A 25,379-nucleotide genomic window follows, 5' to 3' on the forward strand; every position below is an offset into this window, starting at 1 on the left:
ACTTATGAAGGTCTTTATGAAATCACAGTCACATAACCCTCTGCTCCCCTGTAGAGCGCTCAGCGCATGTTTTGAGTGTGCTGCCCCTTTAAACAGCAGGCGTGGCTCTGCTACTACGGCCCGCCTTTTGTGCATAACAGCCAACTCTCCTTCCCCCGGATCATATAGTGCAGTAGTCTGCAAAGAAAGTGACCACAGCCAAAACCTATCCAGCCCTCTGAGCGGCGGGACTGCGACCAGACGGACTCATTTACCTCAACGACTGTTTACAAGCTGGGGGGGGGAGAAAAAAAAAAAAAAAAAAAAAAGCAAAACGGACCCGCAGCAGAGCTCCTGTTTTCAAGCTGATTACTCTGTCAGGAATCATTTATAGACACTCATTTTTCACACGGAGGATCTATGAAGACGCAGGCAGGTTTTTCATCCTCAACACCAGGTAAACTCTTTTTTAAAAAGAAACAAGAACTTTCTCTCATGAAGCACGCTGATAAGGAAGTGTAGGGGTGTCAGATAATAAACGAATCGCTTGAAGTTTGGGTTTATTGCGGCGCGCCTGCTGCTTAATTAACTGATCGGCGCTTTTTTAGTCGCAGCTGAATTCTTTGAGCTTGATAAGGAGCTGAACCGAGGAGGAGCTAAATAAACTACTTTACATACGGCTCCCTCCGTCGGAGCAGGTTCATTTTGACAAGGCATGAAGGGTACCTGTCTATCCAATTCATCTATTTCAATTTTAATGTAATCACTCTATATTCTACTGAGCAGTCAGATGAACCCCCTGCCCCCCCCCCCTCCTCCTCCTCCTCCTCTCTCTCTCTCTCTGTCACAGTATACTACTAAAACAGAGTTATGTAATGATACACTGTTGCGAAACTTGGAACTTCTCAGCAACAACACAGTGTAGTTTAACTTGAACTTTTTCGTTATTTAAGCGTAAGGCACTTTATGTGTAACCCAATGGAGAAATATTAGAATGTATTATTGGCTGTTTCAGTGTGTCTGTGGCACTCGTTGAGCTTACAAAGGCTCTATCGTGGTGCTTATTGGCACATTATGTTCCGATGCAGGTTTTTTAGTTAGTCTGTTACACCTTTTAGTGGATGTTTTTGTCTAAATTGTGGAGGAGTATTTTGCTTTAACAAAAACTATAATCATCCAGTGTGATGCATCCAAAATAGCTGCGTTACGCATGGCAACAAAATCAACCCAGAGGGCAACATGTCTACAGACGGGGGTGTGATTATTTTGATGAGGCTCCGTTTTGATACGACTGTGGTTCTCTCTCAGGGAACAGGGAGTGATTCACCCCGCTGCCTGCAGCCCTCATGCCGGGCATTAGCTCCACCGCGCCTCGTTATGAAAACTGGGACATGGATCACATCGACCACTACCAACATTATTTCTACGACGACTACGACCCGGACGAGGATTTCTTCAAGTCCACAGCACCCAGCGAGGACATATGGAAGAAATTCGAGCTGGTACCGACCCCGCCCATGTCTCCTATCCGGGCGGTGGAAGGGTCGGGCAGGATCGGACTGCTGTGCCCGTCTCTCGGGGACAAACTGGAGTGGGTGTCCCAGTTCTTGGGGCAGGAGGATGAGCAGCAGCAGCAGCAACAGCAGCAGCAACAGCAGCAGGATCTGCCCTATAAACTGACCACAGCTAATGACTCCTTCGGGAACCTGAGCTCCATCATCATCCAGGACTGCATGTGGAGCGGATTCTCCGCGGGGCAGCAGCTGGAGAGGGTGGTAGGGGAGCGATGCGCCCCTTGTCCCGGGACAGGGGCCGCTACTAAAGTGGCAGCCGGCTCCGCTGTTACATCCCCAGGAAGGACGCAGTGCGCTCCCGCCGAGGCGCCTGCTCTCAGCGGTCTGGCGGCGGACTGTGTGGACCCAGCTGCGGTGCTCACTTTCCCGCTAACCGGTGGCTGCAAGAAGCAAGTGTCCTCTGGTTCAGAGTCCCACAGCGACTCATCAGGTCAGTACAGAGTGAATATGTAACACATGACTGAATCATAGAGAGGAACATGTGACATATGGCTGTTCTTTGACATGTATTGAGTTTGTGGAGAGCTTTAGGGAAGATATTAGAGCAGTAGGTAGGTCTTGCAAGTGTGTGTGTGTCTGTGCGTGTGTGTGTGTGTGTGTGTGTGTGTGTTACTCAAAAGGGAGATAGTGATCATGGTCACACTTCATAGTAGTTTCTCATTGGATGTCAAGAATATTAAAGATGTACACTGTTATAGTTTTTCTGTTGCATTTTTTCCCTACATCCGGTCCTCATTCATATTATTAAGATCATTTGCGTAAGCGTGATTTTAAGTTAATTAGCCCAGTTATTATATTTAAGTTTGATTAGCTGTTATCTGGCATTGAAGATAGGTGGTGGCACATGATGACTGCATTGCGTTACCTTGGTGCATGCAACACATGCTTCAAGCCCAGAGTGAGACACGCCCATTGAAACATCTGCTGCTTGGCCAGGCTCCAGCAGACCAGCTGCTTTACCTCTCCATGTTCCTCCAGTCTGACTTATGATAACAATATCCTCTCTGCAGTCCCTGGCTTGACATGATTTCAATAAAAGTACTCATTATTATTGAGAACTTTATGTAACAAGGAGGGAGGGAGGGAAAATCAGCCCCTTTTTGTAGTTATTATGTCTAGCCTAAATTTTCCTGCCTCCAGACCTACTTTTTCCCCCTCCGATTTCCACTCCGTGAACCCATATGATTGAGTTTGGTATGTAGGCTGCCATGTGATGTTGAGCTCGGACCATGCATAATGGTGTGTGGAATGTCACAAAGGGAACTTGTTGCTGCATTCCTCCGCTCAACAGGCTGCAGTGCCAATTGTGTCAGTGGGTGGATTTGGTCCGAGCCAGCCCGGGCTCTGAATAGAGCAGGATTAGTCGTTTTAGCAGGTCGGCTAGGCCCGCAGAATCCTTTGACGTGGAGTTTGAGGCAGCATTTCACACCGCTTCAAGAGGGATAATATGTGGTCAAAGATCATAGGAAACAAATGTAGGCTTAAGTTCCTATAAAGAGCATTATAGGGTGACTTGAGTGAATCTTTGCCTACATTTGTCATTTACTGTATGCTGTTTGGAAATAATAGGGAGGCAACCCTCCCTTTCTCATGTGTTTAGTCATATAGAGATTACTACTTTCTGAGCAAATAGACAGAAGTGCAATTACTTTAAAAGTGTGTTTCAATTTACAAGAGCGTTAACTCCCCCCTCCCCTCCTCCTCCTCCTCCTCCTCCCAAGAGTGCCAGTTGGCAGGAATCAAGTCGATAAGACCTTTCTTTAGATTTTTAAACCTCTGTTCCCACTCCAGTAAATAGAGCAGCAAATGATTTTAAATGTGTGCTGCTTTTGAATATTAGTTGGCTCGTTTTGACAGCTTGAAGAGTTGGTAATTTGCACCTGAGTGCTTCTTAACTTAACTTGTCGCTCCTTCTCATCTTCAGTCTGTCCGCATGAATGAAGAGAGGGAATTTCTACTTAGGGAGCTGACCTAATGCGGTGATGATTCACAGCATCACAGCGAAAGTGTGTATTCTGTGGTGTGTGTGTGTGTGTGTGTGTGTGTGTGAGATCATGTAGGTTACTAGGTTTCACAAGGTTGTGTGAAGTTCATTTTTACAGAAGTGTTTAATTGGCTTGAGGAGGCAGCAGGCAGGCCAGAGTACTCGCTCCCCATGTGTGCCATCTTTCTCACTTTAGTTGGCACCGGCAGTCATAACTGGTTTCTGTACAAGCTAACACATGATTTAATGTCTTCCCTTCTGCCCTTTTTTTTCAGATGACAAAGAGGACAAAGACGACGATGAAGAGGAGATTGATGTGGTGACGGTGGAGCACAAGCAGCAACGCAAACCTCGTCGACTGGTCAACACCCGTAAACCTGTGACCATAACCGTGCGAGCCGACCCCCTCGACCCCGGCATGAAGCGGTTCCACATCTCCATCCACCAACAGCAGCACAACTACGCTGCACCATCCCCGGACACTCTCCCCCAGCCAGCGGAGCCGCCCCGGAAGAGGGTCCGGCAGGAGGCCTCCGCTCACACGGCCCATCCGCACCAGAACTCTCATTACCACCAGCCCCGGCACGGCCACGCCCCCCTGAACTTGGACAGTAGAAAATCTCATGTGACAGTGGCTGGAGTCAGGTCGGAGTCACCTAACCTCAGCGCCTCCTCTCCTACCTCCTCCACGTCGCCTTCGTCTCCCCCCTCCTCCTCCTCCTCCTCCTCGTCCTCGTCCTCGTCCTCCCATTCCCAAAGCTCTCCCTCAAAGTCCCACTCCTTCGCCCACCTCTCCAGCCCCCAGTCCTCCGACTGTGAGGACACAGACAAACGCAAGGCCCACAACTTCCTCGAACGCAAGCGACGGAACGACCTGCGCTCACGTTTCCTGTCGCTGCGGGATGAGATCCCGGGCTTGGCGGACTGTCCTAAGACGCCGAAGGTGGCGATCCTGACGCGAGCCACGGAGTACCTGCAGCAGCTGCACGCCGGCGAGCGGCAGAAAGCTCAAGAGAGGAAGCAGCTGAAAGCCAGGCAGCTGCAGCTGCTGCAGAGGCTGGCGCAGCTTAAACGATCCTGAGCAACCGGATCGGCTCTCACCACACACGTACACTCAACACTTTCAGATTGAATGGGACTACATGAAGGAGAAAAGACACTGACGTTCACTTTGAGTCGATCACGTTGGAATAGTGCGGGTGGATTTATTATTATTTTTTCTGTTTTTCTGTTTTTGTGGTTTGCACATTAGCTTCTGAGTGATTGACGAGGCCGTAAGCCGGTCAGGACAGCAAGCTAGGGACTGATGTTAGTGTGGCATCTTACGGGCAGATTAATATGTCCATGGTTACTCATTATAGGTTCTGTCAAACTGTATTCCCCCTCGCTAAAACATGTTCAAAGCTGTTGCTTGCTACTTGAAGGCCTGCTGTGAATGAGCAGTTTCCAATTGATAAAGTGCTGTTTTAACTGCTGCATGGTCTGGTCAAACGTCTCTTTGATTGTGATAGGGCATGGTGTAATGTCTCCTTCTATCAGTCTGAAGGGCTCCCTGAAGTTTTTCTAGGTTCCCTTTTTTGAATTACAACTTCTTCATGCTTCCCTGCTCCTTACCACTTGGCATACAACTTGTATGTTTTGTCAAGTTTAGCCTTTTTTTCTGCTCAGTGTTCCTTTCTCCCATGTTAATCTCCCCTATTAATTCTTATTCCTCTTTTCACACTATTTCACACTATCAGCAGTTGAGGTTTCTAGCTTTCTGCCTGCTGCAGGAAGCTGTTGTCGGGCTGCACTGAGCCACAGAATAATGTTACAACTGGAAGGATACAATATGTTCTGCACCTCTCGAGTAGCTCAGGTTCAGTCCAGTTCAGTCGTCTCTTATAGATTTCTTTAATAACTTTGGTGCTTTCTTTCTTGCATGAGGGAAGTTTAGACAGAAGCACCATGCCCACAGTAACAGCCTGTTTTATGTAGCATTATTTGGGGGGAAAAAAAGAGGCAATAGCTTGAGTATATCCTGTTTATTTTCAAGCAACATCTGAAAAAAAAAAACACTAAAATCTTCACTAAGATTGAACTATATCTTTATCGTTGTGCCATGGAGACCAGCCAAAAGGTGAATGTCGGCTTCAATTTATCAACCAAAAGCAACTCTTAGAGAATGGCTTAAATTAATCTGTATGTTTGAGCAACAATGCCAACTTTTGGAAATGAAGCCCACTGAGTTCCAATCGCATATTTGTTTCATCTTGCTGTCTGATTATATTTGTAATTTTTTTTTATTTTTTTTGTGTGTGTTTTTTGTTTTTTTTTTCTCATCTGGTGTAATGCCTATAGAAGCCTTTCAATGTATGTAGGCTATCCTATTGGATGTTATGTATATAATACCCTCTCTGTACAGTTCCTTCCAAACCAAAACCAGAGCTGTCTACTATACTCATCCTAGTTTCTCTTCGACCCTGCGTCCTAAACCGGGGCCAAGCTTGCTGGCTTTTCAAAGATAACTCAAAAGCTTATATTTTTGTTAATAAAATGATTATGAAAAAAAAAAGAGAAAATAAAACACTTACTGAACATCGATCACACTAGCCACTTTGTCACACTTTTTGCGATGCCTACATGTTTTCTTTACTGTTCTTTACTGAGTTTTTTTTTTTTTTCTGTCTCTGGGGTTTCTTCATTTGTACAAGTCAGAGTTGACAAAAGTTTTATACTATATTTTCCTACCGAGTTCTGTTTCAGTGTGAGCTAATGACTGTTTTTTTTGTGTTATCATAGCTGGCAGGGCTTTATTGGTGGTTATGTGCTGAACGTTAGCATGTACAGTCCTGCCCTTGCTCTCTCTCTCTCTGAAGTGGAAAGCACCTGAATGCTTCTCTATTCAATCCAATCACTGTAGCTGTAGCACTCTCTTAAATCTGGCGTGGGTGGGGAAGGGAAGGGGGTGGGGGACTTAAGAGGATCTACCGATTAAACTTCTGGCCGGGTGTAGTAGCCTTTGGTGACCTTAATGTTACTGCTTTCTCACTGCTTTTTTTTTTTTTTTTTTTTTTTGCAAGCCTGGTGCTCTCTATTGTCCATAAGCCATGCAACAGAAGACTGTAGTCCTGGAACTTGTACAGTAAATGACCCGATCCCGCTGAGTAGCATGCTCTGCTCCTGCCAGCACTCAGGAAACTCCAAGTAGTCCGTAGCTCTTGCGATAGAGCCGTAGGCTTGAGGAAAACACACATACACACACCCTGCTATGATAAGCTGTATATACAACATAACCACAGAATCCTCAGAGACACAGAGAGAGAGAGCGAGAGAGCATTAGATCAGAGGAATTATCATCAATGCCCCCCCCCCTCCTTCCTACTTATGAATTGGCTGTAATAATGATTATGCTAATTAATTCAGCACAAACCACCAGTAGTCCTTATTTTTTAGATTTTGTTTTTTTTCAGAAGGGTGGACCCAGTGTGTGAAAAAAGGGGGTTCCTGGTGCTGTGGGCGGTACCTCTAAAACAGAACAGGCATACTTGATCCAAGTAGTGTTTTTATTGCTCTATTTTGTTTGTTCTGTGGTAGGACTGTTAAAAGACTCCTTTTTATTGGGCATGCTAAATATGCAGAGGTAGTAAATGTTTTGACTGCAATATGTTTTATTGTTATTATAAAAGCGATCAGAGACTTTGACAGTTACATAAAAATAAACATTACTCTGTAGAAAAATTAGAAAATAATTAGGTCCATTCTTGAGAGTCCCCCTAAAATTTAACAGAGCTTTTTAGAGGGTCCAAGCCAGTCAATTAAAGGGTCACCCTCTGGAGACCCTCTGTACTTCACACACTGGGTGGACTAACATCAGTTGGTCTGCCCCATTTTTCTTTATTTGTTTTACTTGTATTGGTTACTGGTCTCTGCTGTTGGCATAGTCATTGTAACAGTGGACATTGCTTAATTAACTTTGGGAGTTCAATTTTGGTGACTTTTGGAGCCTTGTTTCAGCACTTTGTTTTTTCTGTACCTCATAAGCCTCTATGTATGATGAGTAAGTCAGATAATTAATAAATTTCATGGTTTGACATCATAAATGCTTGTCTTATGTGTTTGTCTCTTTCACACACATTATTATCACAGAATAATAATGATCACTTACAGCTGGATATAACTACTCCACTTTCGAGGTGGATGACAGTATTATTGTAACACACACATTTGTTTTGCATGAAAAAACAACAAACACCTGTATGAGTGAACACAGATCTCTACCTCTCCAACATTTATCCTGGACAGTCTCCATGGTAACTCATACTGGCATCTTTGCATCAACAAGCATCTTAGCTCACAGCTACTGAGCTCCAACAGTTTCCATAGCAACAATACCAAATATTCTGCAATCCTCTCCGTGAAGGCATTCCAGATTGTGATCTGCTCTCATGTGCAGCAACAAGCAGAAATGAGTCATTCTGACATCTTACTGCTTGGTTTATTTTATAAACTGAGCTGGGTAGCACGTGCTTTAATGATGGTGAAAGCAGCAGGCACCAATCAGAGCGTGTAATTTACACCAGGAAGGCTGAAATCTTCAAATTATCACACTTATTTAAAGCCTTCGAGCATAAAGAATCCTCCCAGACGACTCCTCATAATCCTCCATCAATCAACGTTACCACAGTAACAGCTGCGTGTTGCCTGGCGACAGAACTCCACCTCTCATCTCTGCGCCCGCTGCGCATGCGCGACGTCAGTCAGCTGGGCTGCCAAGGAAGTAGCATCATGGCGGCGGCCACTCGTAGCGTGCAGTGTGCTGTGAGGAGAGCGATGGTCCCCTCGTTGGTGGTGATTTTAGGAGCTACCGGCATCGGCAAGTCCAAGCTGGCGATCGAGCTCGGAAAACGGCTGCAGGGAGAAATAATCAGCGCTGACTCCATGCAGGTAGGACACGTGTTGACACGAGGAAAGAGGAGTCCTTGACATGGCAGCCATAATAATGCTCTGTCGGTGCGATCGAGCAAGAAAATATAAAACATCTGCTCTCCATTTAAACGAATACACATCTGTATGTTTGCAGCTATCTAAGCTCTCAGTCTAGAGTGTGTATAAGGTTAAATGTTGCTGTTCTAGTGAGCAGCAACATCGGAGGTCAGAAATGTTGAAAATGGAAGTAAACTGACATTAAATTGAGAACTTCCTTCTATTATCAACAGTTTATAGTCTCACTAAGTCGTAGTTTGCATTATAAATCGCGTTGAATGTGTATGTAGAGGAGAGGATTCAGGGTTTTTAACGTGTGTCTGGTGTGCAGCAGTCTCAAGGGCCTGTGGTGTCTGCAGCATAGACTGTACACACACATCTAAAGTAGCCTACATGTTTATTTACAGTCAAGGGTCTGCAGGGAAGCAGCTGTGAACAAGGAAGCACACTAACAAGCATGCATGCAGGGGTTGTTGGCTCTTTACAAGTCAGTTTAAATACAGCAAAGTCATTTAAAGGAAAGATATAGTCGTCTTCTAAGTCTTTCTGAACACACACACACACACACACACACACAGACAGACAGACAGAGGGTGTTACTCCTATCTCTTGGTCACGGTGAAGAATTTTGCTCCCATTTTAATATCCTGAAATGAACAGATCAGGCTCATTATTCAGTCAGGTATTAAAATGATAGACTGACATATGAAAGTCGACTGAGTGACACATGAAACGTTTAAAGTATATTACTGTTATCAGTTTGACGTCATCGTGTTATCAGTACAGCATTATGCAACCATTAATATGGCATTTTTCTTATGTGATCTGCATTGTAATGTAGATATTGATATGTTATCAGGGAAAGAAATCCTTAAATTGATTGAATATAGGTAGGGAAATTGTTAAAGTAAAATGAAGGCTAAGCCATGATGCATAGTAAAGATAAGTAATGGCTAAAAACTAGAAAAAACTCTATACATTATGATCATCTACTACATGCAATATAATATACATAAGTGGTAGCTACATCGTGTATTGAGACAAATGATCTCAAAAAAAGTGAGAGGATCAGGAAGTTGCAATTAACCGCGTTAACGGCATGAAATACATTTATTTCAGATATATTTAACAGGGGATATTGGCATAGCTCACATAACATACTCCATATTAATTAACTCGCTATACTCAACACTTTGATTTAAATAGCTTTTTGCCTGAAGGATAAATGTGACAGTCATGATTATGAAATATATCAATTTGAACCAGCATATCCTTTTTTAGATGAAGTTGAAAGGTTAAACTGTGTGTGAGTCATGTGTTTATATACTATAGTACAGCAGCATGATCCTGGGCTCAGTAAAGCACAGTAAAAGTGGATGTATGAATGGATAACATGCAGAAAAACACTGAAATGTTATAATTAAAATAATATATTTCTGTTATTGTTAATCCAGTTACAGTACAGCTAGTAATAACTGTTATGTAAAGTGGTATTCAACAGGAAACAGTGAAAGGTTTATATGATAAAAGATAAGATCTCAGTGTATGATGATGATCTCTACTCTCATTTGTGTGTGTGTGTGTGTGTGTGTGTGTGTGTTTTACAAAGCGGCGACATTTAAAAACTCTCACGCTGGTGTCACTTCACTCCTCTCTCTCTTTGCACCGCCCTCCCTTTTGGTTCTCAGGCTCTGTTGCCGCAGCAACCAGAGGGCGCGCACACAAAAGAAAAAGGTTGGGTACCGGTTGGTTTGAGTCTGGGTCACATCAGAACACTGCATGGACGCACACACACACACACAAACACAGACACACACACACAAACACACACAAACTGTCACAGTGTCCAACAGCGTTTCCTCCTCCAGCTGAATTCAATACACAGTCGTGTCGTGTTCACCGACACTCTTTCGTCACCTTTCCTTTTTCTACAGCACCACCTTTTCCTCCCTCTCCTTCCTGCCTTTTGGTGTGTGCATTGTCCTCAAGAGCGTGTGTCCCTGCTGGGAGCGACTCTTCCAGAAGTCACCTGGTACTGGGTAAACTGGGTTACGCTAATAACATTTTAGCCCAGAATATCTCAACGACCAGCAGCTCTGGTGGAGAGGAACAGTGGCCTAGTTACGGCACAGCAGACCCAACCTATCTCCACAATCCCTGGCCTTGTTGCTACCCTCCTGTTGGTGCGTGTGACAGCGAGAGAAAGCGAAAAAGACGTGCAGACATGGAGCGAGTGAGAAAGAGACTGCTTATGTGAGAATGAGGCTGTGTATAGGCTAGAGCTGGGCTGTGTTGTCTTTGGGATAGGAAACAGTCTGGTCTTGTTTGGGAGAAAGCAGCATTGTGCTGAGCTGGTGCATATTCAGCGCCGTGCTACGCCGGCCCAGCAGCTGATAGTGAATGGGCACGCTGTGGCCACTGGGAAGTGTCTATTGTCCCAGGGAGAATTGGTTCCCACACTCCCTAACACTCCTATTGTGTTATCATCACCCCCTCCTGCCTCTGGCCCATACCCCTAACCCACAGTTCATTGGACATGCAGGGGGATATTATTCACTCATTAAATGAACATGCTATCTATGGCACACACATACACACACACACACACACACACACACACACACACACACACACACACACACACACACACATACACACACACACAAGTGCTTGGCTGTACTGTCAGTGAATGAGGCATTGCCAGATAGTCTAAACCAGTGGTTCCCAAAGTAGGGTCCAGGGACCAGCGGGGGGTCCTTCAGAGGCTTCCAGGAAAAAAATGTCAGTGATGAGAAAATGTGTAGGCGCATGACTGTAATTTTAGGTTTCACAGTCCCTCGCTGTACCTATCACCTCGCCTATGTAGCAAACTTGTCTCGCTGGGTATTTGTAGGTCTGAAAAGTCTTAAATTAGCCAGTTAAATAATTCTGATTATCGTTACACAGAGAATCACAGGCAGCATATTCACAATTAGATGGAACTGGGTTAGTAGTACAGTGTATTAAACACTAGACTAAATTTAAGTAGACTCTTTTACATAGAGTTTTTTTTTTCTTGTACTGCACACTTGTTCAAATAGATTGGATTTGCCATGTTGTCTGTTTATTTAGCTGTGTACAGTTAATACAGATACAGTTAGCATTAGAAAGGCTTTAAAGGATTGTGGGTTGAGAGCTTGTGTGTATATATAAATGATGTGATATTTAGGCTTTGCTTGAGTGGGTGAATGAGTGTAAAGATAACTTGAAAACCTTCTAAAAATATGGTCTCAAATCTTAAAATCTTAACAAAAATCACAGGAAATCTCCAAATCCATAACCTAAACAGTCAGAACATTGTCAGACATTGCAGAACAGTAGTTTTCAGGGTGGAGAAATTGGGACAACTACATCTACAGTCTGTATATGTTTGTATAAAGACATTTAATCAAGGTCATGAGTTACTGTTGTACTGATGATTTGAAATGCACAAGATGTAGGATTAATTGGATGAATCAGGCTTTTGATGAGCTGTAATGGAGAGACACTTGTTAATCAGGTTTCACCTCAGGGGAGAGAAGGATTTATCAAGGCATTACTTACTGACAGCACTTTCTGTCTTTTTTCTTTTTTTTTATATAACAAATGATTGGTAATAAGAAGCAGTTGACATAGATGGTGACAAGTAAAGGGATAGAGCGAGTGCACTTCAGAGGTGATTAATGTTTGGAGTGCTCAGACCGAAACATTAGAGCAGCATACTCTGTGCTTTGATCATCCTTCATACACTGCTGTGTTTGTTCTGCTGCACAGTGAAATGATCCGTCTTACTTTTCATTTTAACAATATTGGCAGCTGCGTGCCGCTGTCAGTGTGCAGACTAGACTGTTGGCTGCCTGTATTTTCTACCTTCTGTAAAACACTTTATAATGACTGTTATGACAAGGAAAGACCATACTGACAGTTTTACATGCTTTACTTATGAATGTTCAACAGCAGGGAGTTCCTGTCTCATTTCTTACAGTGATGATTCAGTTTTTTATTTCTTTTCTGTAATATTTTGATTCAATCTGAAAACCATATATTTAGAATTTGAGGCGTTTTCAATACCTCACCACTTCAAACTACACGAATAAGATGATTACAATAAATAGAGGCAGTGGTTCTTCGAAGATGTAAGTGTCATTCATCTTCAAGCAGCTTTTAAGTGTAAGGTTTTTTCGGTTTTGTAACTTTTACTGAACTGTGACAAAAAAGACTGTTGACTCAAGGTGTCAGTATACTTTAAATAACCTGGTTCACAAGGTGTGTCTTCTCACCATGTCACATTCAATGGTGTGTTGAAAAGCTGGCTGTCTTGCCTTAAAGGCATTCCTTGTGTTGAACTGACAGAAGTAATTGTGTGAACAATAGAAAAAAAAGAGTGAGAGAGAGAAGTTCAAACCATTCCTCCACTCACTCTAAGAAGTGGACACGCTCGTCTGATTGTTGATTTTCTGAAATTTACAGAAATTGTTGGACTCAGCTGTCCCCAGTTCTGATGTTGAAAAAGCAGTGAGGGAGTTTCAGACACAGTTTGACCATCACTCAGGTAGTTAAGTTAAAACATACCAACACCTTTACTCACTGCGATGAATCACCTGTCTTGTAACTTTAATAGTTTGATTGGCAAAAATGGACAACAGCTGTTTTGAATGTAGGAAATTTAATGAATGAATGTGAACGAGTATTCATCTTGTCTTTTAAAATGTCAGTAAATAGTGAGAAATATCCGTTCTAGTTCCCCACAGCCTCAGGTGATGTCTTCAGATGTCTTGTTTTGTCCGGCTAACAGTCCGAAACCCAAATGTATTCAATTAAGCATCATGTACAACAAAGAAAAACAATTCATTCTTCACATTTGAGAAGCTGGAACCAGTTTTGGACTTTAAAAAAATGGCTAAAACATTTGCTGCAGTTCATTCCCCTCTCTCTCTGCCTGGTTCCCGTTGGCTTCTCTGCCAGTTACTATCACAAAAATACATCTTTACAAAAAAAAATGCCTAAAACAATCAATTGATTCAAAATAGTTGAAGTTTAATTTTCTGTGGATCAACTGAATCATTGCAGCTTTACATTGAAATTACTCACACGCTCGCCAACAAAAAAAAGTATTGGTTCACATTTCATGCCTATTGTCATGCTTTTTTTGTGCACGGGCAGATTTATCACACACACTCAGAAGCACCCGTTGAACGCATTAACTAAAAAACCAATTGTTACCACAAAATAAATAGTTTCACTCATGAAGTAAAAAGGGGGCGTGTCTGTGTGTGTGTGGGCGGGGCTGTGGGGGGCATCATACTTACTGAAGGGCCTTTAACGGTCCTAGGGGGCAATTTAACAGGTCATGCATAAGCATGCACCATTACTTTAGTTTGTGTGTGAGCCTGTGGGACTATTGGAAGCACTGGTGGCCACTGACCCTTTGCTTTATGCCTGTTTGAAAAGAAGCGCTGCCGTATTGTCTCAAAGATAACATGAGCGGTGAAAAATATGACAAAGAAGGACAATTTGTCAACCTTCTTCGTTTTCTGTTGAATGTGAGAAATGGGCCAAAGCTGTCACGCCTCAACCTCGTCCTCATAGTCTCATAAAAGTTGAATGGCGTAACTGCTGATATGCTTTTGAAGTCATAAATTTGGTTTTCGTGATTGTCATGTAGCCGCACAGCTTATTCCTTCAAAGGTTATGCTTGTTATTGGGCAGAGGTTGTTACACACACCAACTGCTTCTCTACGTACTCAACACATCCTACGCTCAAACTGTGCAGCTATGTGTTACATGTCCCTCTTATTTTCTCTCACTCATTTGTCCTCCTCTCTCTCTTTCCCTCTATCTCTCTCTCTCTCTCTCCTCCTCCCACTGTCTCTCTATCAGTCTGGTGTGGCTATGACCTGTCTGGGCTTTGACGTATCTGTTTGTATTGTAACTCGGGTGATGCTTCTTCCCACATCCGATTTATGATGCATCTTTTTAAGTTATCTAAGCCTGTGTAGGAGCGAGCTGAAAAAGAGAGCTGATTTACTCTTATTTTTTTTGTTGTGTGCACATGTATGTGTGTGTGTGTGTGTGTGTATGTGCGTGTGTAAACTGCAGTCTGTGGGCTTGGTAGTGTGGTCACCGCTACAGTAAAGCAGCAAGGGAGAGGAGGATGGAGGTGGAGGATGAGGAGGAAGAGGAGGAGGAATAGGAAGGGGGGGTGGGGGGCAGCAACGCCATGAATGATTTATTAGTCTGGCATTACTGGGCCATTCCCCACAGAGAGAGGAGAGGAAGATGGAGGGATACATTGTTGAAGGATGGTGTCTGGAGGGGGGAGGATAGAGGGAGTAAAAAGAGAAAATGGACAGATAGTGTAGGTATTCTGTTGTAAGTGCAACAGAGGGAAGGATTCAGAGAGAACATTGAAAATCTAAAACAGTTGCCTTGGTGAATGTTTGAGGCCATATCGAGGGGTCACAATGAGGACAATTTGTACCGTCTGCCTCAAATGTCATCTGGACCAGCGTTGACTTATTACAAATGACTGTTGTTTTTAATTAAAGCTTTCAATATTATTCGGGCATTTTATGGCAGTGATTTTCTTTTCTTCTCTAAATGGAACAATTTCCATGCAGAACATGTCAAGGACAAGTATTTGTCCTGGGGTTTTTTTTTTCAGCTTTTGAGAGAAAAAGCCGATGAAATGTAATTCAAATCACTGCTCACTCAAACTACCAATAACATGAAAATTGTAGCTAGGCCTTGGGAGAAAAACTGAATTACAAATGTAGTCATTCATTTTTTAAGAATTATAGAGAGGCATCAATCCTATATTTTTTTACCCAATAATACTAACTCTGATTCCCAAACTCTATACTTACAAATAAGTATAGTTTGCAAAGAATTATGAGAAATGAGCCAATGGTACAAATACATCTTTTAAATAAACTGTGTGAACTTACTGTCTCGTTAGCAGTTGAGCTAAAGAGCTTGCTGACCTGACAGTTAGCGGGTTAGCAAGCTTGTTAACTCGTAGCAATTTTTCCCCCCCTCTTCAATAAAAGTGTTTATTGAATGTTCTCAGGATTATCCACAGCCCTGAGAACAAGAAAACTCCAGTTGCTAACACTTTGTTGCTAAGTATATTTAACGTCAGTCCTCATTCTTAGAGTTGTTCTCCGTCTCCAAGCTATTCATTATGTAATGAAATGAATGTTGTCAATGCAGTGTTTCAAAGCGACCTTAAAACTCCATAGGGTAAATCTCTGTTGGCTAACTCTAAAAGTCATTAGCGAAATGTCCGGTTTCCCAGTTAAAGGTCTACCACAAATACATGTATTGTGAAGCACATGCAGGAAGTGGCATATCGACAGGATCTTTACGCGTCATTTGCTCGCCGCAATAAATGAATGGCGTGGAATAAAAAACTGGCAAGCCATTACATTGGTACAGCGCTACTCTGAAAGGTCTGCTTTATCTTCCTTCATTATCTTTTGGCTTTCTCTGAATCTTGTTTTATTTCTCAATGAGCGTTTGTCCTCACTGTCTCTCTCTCTCTTTTTTCCCCTTCTCCTCTCTATGTCTCTCGCCCTCTGTCTTTTTGCCATGCTCCCCCCTTATTTATGTGGCAGAAGAACAGCTGTCTCGTGCAGGGCGTAAGGTTGGCCAGGCCGACTGGCTGCAGGCTCTGCAGAGCTCAAACACTGAGCTCATTGTCACGCACGCACACACACACACACACACACACATACACATTCCACTCTTACTGGCACACGGTCACATCCATTCACATCCATTTAAAAGCGAGACAGGGAGGAGTAAGCAGCTGAACCCACATTGGCTGCCTTTCCATTGAAGTATATCAGCATGAATTATGAGGTTTGGAATGAGAAGAGCTGAATGTGATGAATCTCAACAATATCTCCTCCGTTACTTCCCAAAACCCCCTATTTACACTTCCTTGGGTGTTTAAAAAAAAAAAAAAGAAATTGCATAAAATGGAGAGATGGAAACATTTGTAGAAAAATATCAGACTGATTAACTTTTTAATATCCCTGCAGGTGGCTGTAAAATATATTTCCATGTATACGCTGCTGGGTGTTTGGTCCCCCAGATGGTGAGAAATATGACCTGAAAATCTTCATTTCTATCTCATTTTCTCTCTCATTTGCAGCCCCCCCCCCCTCCTCCTCAAAGCATCATCTCCTCATATCTTCCACTTAGGGGGCTCTGTTCATTTTTTTTCTGATTTAGACTCCGATCTTCGTCTGCCTGCTTTTACTCTTTAGTTTGCTTGTCCTTGTGAAGGCAAAATTGAAATCATCACTATGTTTTTCAGCACTCTCACTTGAGAACATGTGTACATTTAGGAATGGTTACATAACAAGTCGCTGTGTTCCCTCAGCAGCAGGTAAGACGGACAAAATGAGAGGTATGGTGAGGAGGGGGAGACTTTACATCTGTTGAAGTGAAAGAAAGCAGAGTAGAGAGAAAACAAGTATTAAAACAAATATATTCTTTGCCTTGGAAACAGTAGTTAACATAAAAAATCTTACCACAAGGCCCATTTAGTGGGTTTTTTTTAGCTTTCAATCACAAGTTGCTCATGAAATCTTAACTTTGAAGCCTCCATCTGCTTGAAAAAAGATGGTGCGATACAGTCAAGAGCTCCAGAGCAGCTGCTATATGGACCTTAAGGGTTGAAATTGTTTTGTCTAATTTTGAAGAGGTATTGCACACTTAAATGTGTTTTTTGAGCTATAAACTAAGTTATGACTGCACTGTAATGAAACACATCAGTGCTGGTGTTAATATCGTCATGGACACCAAATAAAATAAAAAGGCAACAAAGGCATTTCATGGGTTGAAAACAACTCAAGCTATCATCTCCTGTTTGAAATCAGCCCTGAAAAGACAGGGGCAACGCTGACATAGCGTTGACTGGGCCTTCACTATGTTATGAAATGTATATATAGGTAGAATGTTAACACCAATCTCCTCCAGCCCCCACCCTTCAGATTGAGCAGCCCACCCGCAATCATTTTCTAATATGCGGTTGGAGACAGGTTTAGCTCGAGGAGCGAACAGCAGCACTGACCTGCTGGAGGAAATCTCTCCATCTGTGACTGTCCATGAGAGGAAGAGCTGCCGGCAGCCACAAAAACAACAGAAATCCTCTTTGCATTTCGTCCCGTAGCTCTTCAACTTTCCAACTGTCTGTTCCTGCTGCTCCACAGCGGACAGGTTCAGTCACAGTGGAGCTCTGATTATACCATGATTGAATGATTGAATGTTTTAAAACAACATTTTACCAGCTGTTAACTGTGGGAACAGACAGCCAGAGAGTTGAAGAGCTGCAGGATGAAATGTGAAGAGGATTTCTGCTGTTTTTGTGGCTGCCAGCAGTGTTTCCTCCTGCAGACAATCACAGATGGAGCCTCCAACAGGTCAGTGCTGCTGAAGCTGAAACTGTCTTCACGTGAAAATAAGTAACACAGACAGATTTATTTAAAAATGACTTCTGGCTCCTTTTAAATGTTGCACTGTTTGACTTCCTTTCATTATAATAATAATAATAATTATTATCAACTTTCTCTGGCCACTGAGCTACTACTGCCCTGCCTCACACATCCACGCCCCTATCAGCATCAGACCCTAACCCAATTTTACCCCCCCCCCCCAGTGGGAGGAGTCAGGCTCAGACCAGGACGTGAAGTTACACTTTAAAAATAGTGTCTATGTGTTTAAAGAGAGCCTTTGTGTTCATCTTAGAGAAGCGTGCCTCAAAATGAGATACACATGACCCATTACTCACTTAATTGTGTTGCTCGCTGTCACACACACACACACACACACACACACACACACACACACACACGCACACACACAAACGCCAACTTATCACTCGTAGCATCTCTATCTATCTCTCTTTCTCTCACCATCATTTCGCCTTCCTTCTACTACCTATCATCCTGTCTACTCTTTGTATAAACTGTGTGTGTGTGTGTGTGTGTGTGTGTGTGTGTGTGTGTGTGTGTGTGTGTGTGTGTGTGTGTGTGTCAAAAGGAAAGATAGAGTAGTGAAGCCAAAGGAGGGGTGGTGGTGGTGGTGGATAATGTGTGCAAATTTGTCAGGAGCATCCTGTTCTCTGTAACAAGTACACAGCGCTCTTCTGTCTCCTCTTATGTTTGTTCATCTTCTCTCTCTCTCTTCTCCTCTCCAACAATCTTGTTCTTTGTGAAAAAAAAAATCCTTCATACTTTTCATTTGCTCTCCATCTCCTTCATCCGTCCGTCCGTCCCTTGCTTGGCTGACAGTGGTGTCGTGCAGAGAAGCGGTGAATAATTTATCAGGTTGGGTTGCTCTGCCCTGCCCTGCTCCCAAAATTTTGGCTTGCTACCGTGCTGAAGAACATTTGGTGAATGAAGTACATGCAACCCACACACACACACGCACTGTCATCAAAGATATGATCAATAACCTGCACAAATGTATTGATTAACAAATGCACATTGGCTTAAATAGTATATAATATTAGTGCCTTGAAATATAACACTTACACTACTGAGGGAAAATCAAAATGCTCACTGGACAGAAATACATAAAAATTGTATTTTTAACAGTTATTTTGCCATAAACTGTGAAATACAGTCCCACCTCTGTTAGCTACAGCTGTTAGGCTCTCATATGCATCATTTCTGTTCTCATATGCAACATAATGAAATTTAGAACATTTGCATATTTATCACTTGAAATGCTTACTCATGTTTAAAACAATGGCTCCTTGATTTCAAACAGAGGCACACAGCAAAGGGCTTCTCCTTTCTAGCTGGCAACCACTGATTTTGGCTGGTGGCTATCAGGTGTAGCTAGGCAGCTAATTTAGCTAATGTTATCCTCATTAGTTGGTTGAAAACACCATCTTTGGCTGACTTTTCAGTCAGTCAGTTTTCAGCTGAGTATTTAAAAGGTGAACCCTTCACATAATTTCATACAAAACAGACTTTTTAGTAGAATTACCAATTGTAGTTAGTCCTACTATTAGAAGTATGATAAGGACAATTTTAAGACCGTTATTTTGGTCTTACATAATCATTTTTAGTTTATTATCTAACTAAGTTCATATTTCCAAATAGTCAGCTTTAAAATGTAATGTTAGTTATTACAAAAAAAGCTTTCAGGATGAGAATTAACCAGTTTGTTTGCCAAATTTTATGATTGAATGCATCTTTGGGTAATGTTGGCTAGAGTTGTGAAAGCATAAATTTCCCTTATTCATTAAAGAGCAGGATAGCTGCTAACGCTAACGTTACATTAAACCCTGATAGCATCCAGTATGGACTTCCACACAGTGGGAAAGTACTACACACACATCACAATCAGTTTTCTCAGCACTCTCACACGAGAACACATGAGCGTGCATTCAGGAGTGGTTACATAACAAGTCGCTGTGTTCTCTCAGTTACAGGTGAGATGGACAAAGTGAGAGAGTAGGGTAGGAGTAAGGGGAAAAGATTGAAGAGGAGACTTCATTACTGTAGCAGTAGAAAAAAAGGAGAATAGATACAGCTGTGAAGAAGGGTGGAGAGAAAACAAGGATGAACATTAAAAAAAAAGCTGAATTAAGGATACTTGAGTAGCATTTAGCAATACTGAGTAGTTGACAGTAAATTCTCACCACAAGGTCCATTTAGCAGGTTTTCTGTAACTTTCGATCATGGCAGGATATGTAGTTCATAAAATCTTATAGTTGAAGTCCATTTTTAAAGTGCACCGAAAATTTGACAATGTACAATTGCATGACAAGTGGCGAACTCCATCTGCTGAAAAAAAAGATGGTGCGATGCAGTCGGTGAATTGCAGTCGGTTCTCCAGCGCAGCTCCTAAATGGACCTTGGGGTGAGATTGTTTTGTCTACTTTTAAATAGTGTTTTAGTGTGTGTTTTTAAAGAGAGCCTTTGTGTTCATCTGGGATGAGTGTGGCTTAAAATGAGAGACACATGACCTTTACTCACTTAATTGTGTCACTCGCTCTCATACACACAGACACAAACTATCTCTTTGAGCATCTCTATCTGTCTTTCTAACACCATCATTTCACCATCCTTCTACTTATCATCCTGTCTACTCTCTGTACTGTGTGTGTGTGTGTGTGTGTGTGTGTGTCAAAAAGAAAGATAGAGTGGTGGTGGTGGTGGTGGATAATGTGTGCAAATTTGTCAGGAGCATCCTGTTCTCTGTAACAAGTACACAGCACTCTTCTGTCTCCTCTTATGTTTGTTCATCTTCTTTCTCTCTTCTCCTCTCCAAAAATCTTGCTCTTTCTAAAATCTCTCCTGTCAAACCTTCATACTTTTTCTTTGCTCTCCATCTCCTTCATGCATCCATCTACCGTCCGTCCGTCCATCCATCCATCCCTTGCTTGGCTGACAGTGGTGTCGTGCAGAGAAGCGGTGAATAATTTATCTGGTTGGGTTGCTCTGTCCTGCCCTGCTCCCAAAATTTTGGCTTGCTACCGTGCTGAGGAACATTGGGTGAAATACACGCAACCCACACACACACTGTCAGCAAGGATATGATCAGTCCAAGGAGGGATGAATCAAGGGCAACTTTTATACATTTGCTCTCTAATCCAAAGGGCTTCTTCAATTCTAATTGACAAGCAGGAAATCCTAGGTATTTAACCTCTGTGTGGGGTCATTGATACCACTTGGTTCGTTAGTGCTTCAGGCTGTAATGACAGTTGTTGGAGTCACCTGAGGACCAGCTGTTGGATGACAGTTGTTGAAGTTGTCACATAAGGCCAGGTGTAAATGGTTGTTAAGTCTCCTGGGAAGGAATGAAAAGATGAAATTTAATTCATTCTTTATACGTGTGCTCTTGTGTTTTTGATTTTGGCAAGGTTAAATAAAAATGCACATAATATGCTCTCTCTATTAGCTGAAAAAAGAACCCTGCAAAAGCCTGTCCTGAACATTTTTTGTGGGTCCAGTGAGCATTGGACATCTCAGCACACGTGATCTAGTCTTAATACATCCATTCTCTAAAACTTGAGTGCCATGCCTAGTTACGGTCTAATATCGCCATCTTTAAAACATGATTTTTGACCCTCCCCTCCCCCATCTTTCCTCCTTCACTACCCACGCCTCACAAAGATTCTAGTCAGTAAAATGTAAAATATCTCAACTTTCCACAATGCATCGTTTGTCTTGAACGCTTCATCATTTTCATAGAGGGGTGGTGGGTGGGAATCAGCTCAGGACTAAAGTCAAGAGTGATTTCATTCATCCATTCTTTCATGCTGTTCATTTCGAGAGCAAATTTCAGTCTCAATACCCGACTGACTTCTCATGATTTTCCTACTCTGAATTATTGAACAATAGAGTGCTTCACCAAGCTGTTTTTTTAACCCAAATCACGGATGAACCTTACCAGACGTTTCAGCCTACTGGTAAAAAGCTCAATAGGGTTTCATAAAGTTTTCCTGGCAGCTCCAGACTGATTCACTTTTCTGAGTGACACACAGTTTTCACACATGAATTCTGGACAATGTGTGGAGAATCAGATCTGGACATTGGAGATTGTCCATGTCATCTACTGGAAATACTGTTTGTTTTAGGCGATGGGTGCAGGAGGCAGAACATGACGCAAAAAGTATGCTGCGGTTGTAATTCAGAATTATTAAACTTTGCTAAAGTAAAGGCACCACTTCCACGTCTCTGAACTTCTCTTTAACCTTTTGAACCAGGGATCCTCGACTGGTTGGCGCCCATTTGTTCAGTTTAAACTTCCAGGTTTAAGCACAACATTGCTCACCTTTAATACAAGTTTGAAGTTTTAGATTCCCCCAAACTTGAACAGTGAAATGAAATATTTAAAATATCACGTCTTAATATAGATCTTGACCAGGTTTTTGTTTTCTTGCCGGTGGAGGTCTTTAACAGCAGATTGTTAACTCTGCAAACATGACTACATTGCAGCTCTGACAACTCAGCAAAGACGAGCAGAGTAACAAAAGTTCAAACCACGGCGCCTTGTACATTATGCAGCAGCTACAAATGTACTGAAAGCTGAACGTAGCGAGTCATCTTTCTTTCCAGGCGCTTCACATATTGAGCCAGTCAGTTCGTAGGTATGCAAACAATCTCAGTGGTGTGCCATACCTTCACACCGTTCCACAAAGCTGTGCGGTGCTATGACTACACATGAAATACATGCCTGTGGAAGAAACGGAAAGTGACATAACGATAAAACCATACAATAGAAACAAACACTATGAACAGCAGAGATGTGTTTTTGTCTTGTCTTCTTAAAGGTTTAAATTGGACAAAAGCAAGAGAAGGTGTTTTTAAAGGCCTTTGGGAACAGAAACTCTTCATTTGGAGATCTACCTCTCTCTCTCTCTCTCTCTCTCTCTCTCTGTGTGTGTACGTATGTGTGCGAGAATGAAAATCATGGCAGGCTTTTACACCCAGCTGTCACATTCCGAGAGGGAGCCCCCTCGCTGGGTGATGTAAAATAGACAGAGGAGGTGTCTATTATTTTGTAGAGCGATTTCACGTGGACAGCACTCCACAACACTCCTTCCTCCTCATCCTCACCACTAGCCTACATTCCAATCCCTCGCCATATTTGTTTGATGAAAGGTATTTTTTCAGTGTTGTCCAGGCTTTTAAGCTTTCTAGGACAAAGAACTTTGATTGAACTCCCATTGCTAGACTTTTATGTAATCGCTGTAACAATGAGCAATTTTTATCTCCTCCATATATATATTCTATGACTGCAATGTATCTACTTGTAAAGCATTTATTTCTAATGAATTGCTTTCACTCACTCGATCCCTTTTGCTCTGTGTTGACTGGTTTCTTTGTATTCCCCCCCCCCTCAGGTGTACCAGGGTCTAGACATCATAACCAATAAGGTGACTGCAGAGGAGTGCGCCCAGTGCAGACATCACATGATCAGCTTTGTGGACCCGTTAGTAAGCAGCTACACGGTGGTGGACTTCAGGAACAAAGCCCTGGCTCTAATATCCTTTCCTGAAAACATGCGGAAGCAGAGGGAACAATATTTTCCATAACACCTCCTCTCACACATAGCCATCACCTCTGTCTCTGTCATCTCCTGCCTTGATTATTATGTGGTAACTATGAGGGAAGAATTTAGTTGATTTGGCTTTTACTAATTGGTCTGTGTGTGTGCGCGTGCATGTGTGTGAAATATGCATGTGTGTGTAGAAGACAATCTGTTATGTCCTCGTTTTGTCAATGTGTCTCTCACTGCAGATGTTGCACTGAAAATGAGAAGAGAGAGAGAGATCACTGAGATGATATTTATAGTGGAGTCTGTGTCTGTGTTGCGCCCTCTCACACACACACACACACACACAGACACACACACACACACACACACTGGGCAGTCACACCCTCTCGCAGACACCGGCCATCACACAGATGTGGAGAGAGGAGGCAATAACTAGAGATGGTATTAATAGATCAGGAAGGCACACACACGTACACATTCTCTCTCTTCTCTCGCACACACACACACACACTCACTCACCAGTGCGGCGAGGGGATGCAGTGGCTCCAAGAATAGGCTCGGTGCAGCTCGAGCCTGCTGGTGGGAAGAGGGAGAAATGGAAAGAGATGAATACAGATTAGAAGGGAGGGAAGCAATGTTGAGGATTTCAAACTGTAATGCAGGAAGGAGAGACGATGGAGGGGAAAGACGTGTGTGTGTGTGTGTGTGTGTGTGTGTGTGTGTGTGTGTGTGTGTGTGTGTGTGTGTGTGTGTGTGTGTGTGTGTGTGTGTGTGTGTGTGTGTGTGTGTGTGTGTGTGTGTGTGTGTGTGTGTGTGTGTGTGTTAGATGGAGAAAGCTGACATGCTTGACAAGTTCAAAGCAGCACGCGGCAGACTTAATGACGCATCATCAGCTATCAATTCTTCATTCAACATGCCATTCACATAACCTCCCTCCTTCTCTACCCCCTACCCTTTTATTGGTCTGTTATCTTTCTGCTCTCTCTCTCTCTCTCTCTCTCTCTCTCTCTCTCTCTCTCTCTCTCTCTCTCTCTCTCTCTCTCTCTCTCTCTCTCTCTCTCTCTCTCTCTCTCTCTCTCTCTCTCTCTCTCTCTCTCTCTCTCTCTCTCTCTCTCTCTCTCGATTTGCTGCTTGTCAGTGATCATCCTCACTCTTTCCCGTCTCCTTCCTCCTTTCCTCGGTGAACACAGTGATTCAGGCCTCACTGATTTGTAAGTGTGTGTGTGTGTGTGTGTGTGAGAGGGAGGGAGAGAGAGGCGGTGACTGACGATGGCTGATGGGCCTTTATCTTGTTTGAGTGGTTATTAAATTATCCTTGTGTAGAGAAGGTAGAGGCGAGTAGAGGGAGGAAGGAGGAGGAGAGAAAGGAAAGGTGCAAGATGGGGGGAGATGCGACAGAAAAAGAGAGAGAGAGAGGAAATAAGGTGTGGCAAGCTCTGTCTGTGTGACCAGCAAGGTTCTAATATTGATATTTGAGATGAACCATACCGAGAAGCTGATGTTGTGATTAAATAACATGCCAGTATTGACTCTGTGACTGCAGCTATTAATGAGTAATGAATCAATTAATTATTTGGTCTATAAAATGCTCATGTTGAGGTATTCAGATTTCTTGTTTTGTCCAGCCAACAATGCAGAATCTTGAGAGATGAAGTTTACTACAATATAAGTTTAAAAAAAAGCGGTACATCTTCACATCTGAGAAGCAGGAACATCTTTTTGGGGATTTTTATGACTTTAACGATTAATTAAATGTCAATATTGTTGCAGTGTAATTTTATGTTAATTATATATTGAACACTTTAAAGGGTTCATTATGCTTGACACAAATT

General features: G+C 42.7%; 2 protein-coding genes across 4 annotated transcripts in view; both read left to right on the plus strand.

Moving 5' to 3' along the window:
- Positions 1-265: 265 nt before the first annotated feature.
- On the plus strand, positions 266-6,276 carry myclb (MYCL proto-oncogene, bHLH transcription factor b). 2 transcript variants are annotated; one of them, XM_053335020.1, is made up of 3 exons: positions 266-436; positions 1,288-1,983; positions 3,813-6,276. In XM_053335020.1, exons 2-3 carry the CDS (start codon positions 1,326-1,328, stop codon positions 4,616-4,618), a joined length of 1,464 nt encoding a protein of 487 aa, XP_053190995.1. In that variant the 5' UTR covers positions 266-436; positions 1,288-1,325; the 3' UTR covers positions 4,619-6,276. The 2 variants fall into 2 exon arrangements, with proteins under 2 accessions (XP_053190995.1, XP_053190996.1); XM_053335021.1 differs by lacking the exon at positions 266-436 and having other exon boundaries at positions 1,190-1,983.
- A 2,028-nt stretch (positions 6,277-8,304) lies between these two features.
- trit1 (tRNA isopentenyltransferase 1) overlaps positions 8,305-25,379 on the plus strand; it is a 35,924-nt gene continuing 18,849 nt past the window's right edge. For both annotated transcript variants that reach the window (XM_053335023.1, XM_053335024.1), the window contains exons 1-2: positions 8,305-8,463; positions 23,393-23,533. In XM_053335023.1, coding sequence (XP_053190998.1) covers positions 8,305-8,463; positions 23,393-23,533 — 300 coding nt within the window. The remainder of the gene's footprint in view (positions 8,464-23,392; positions 23,534-25,379) is intronic.

Source organism: Scomber japonicus, chromosome 15, assembly GCF_027409825.1.
Source record: "Scomber japonicus isolate fScoJap1 chromosome 15, fScoJap1.pri, whole genome shotgun sequence".
Taxonomy (NCBI): domain Eukaryota; kingdom Metazoa; phylum Chordata; class Actinopteri; order Scombriformes; family Scombridae; genus Scomber; species Scomber japonicus.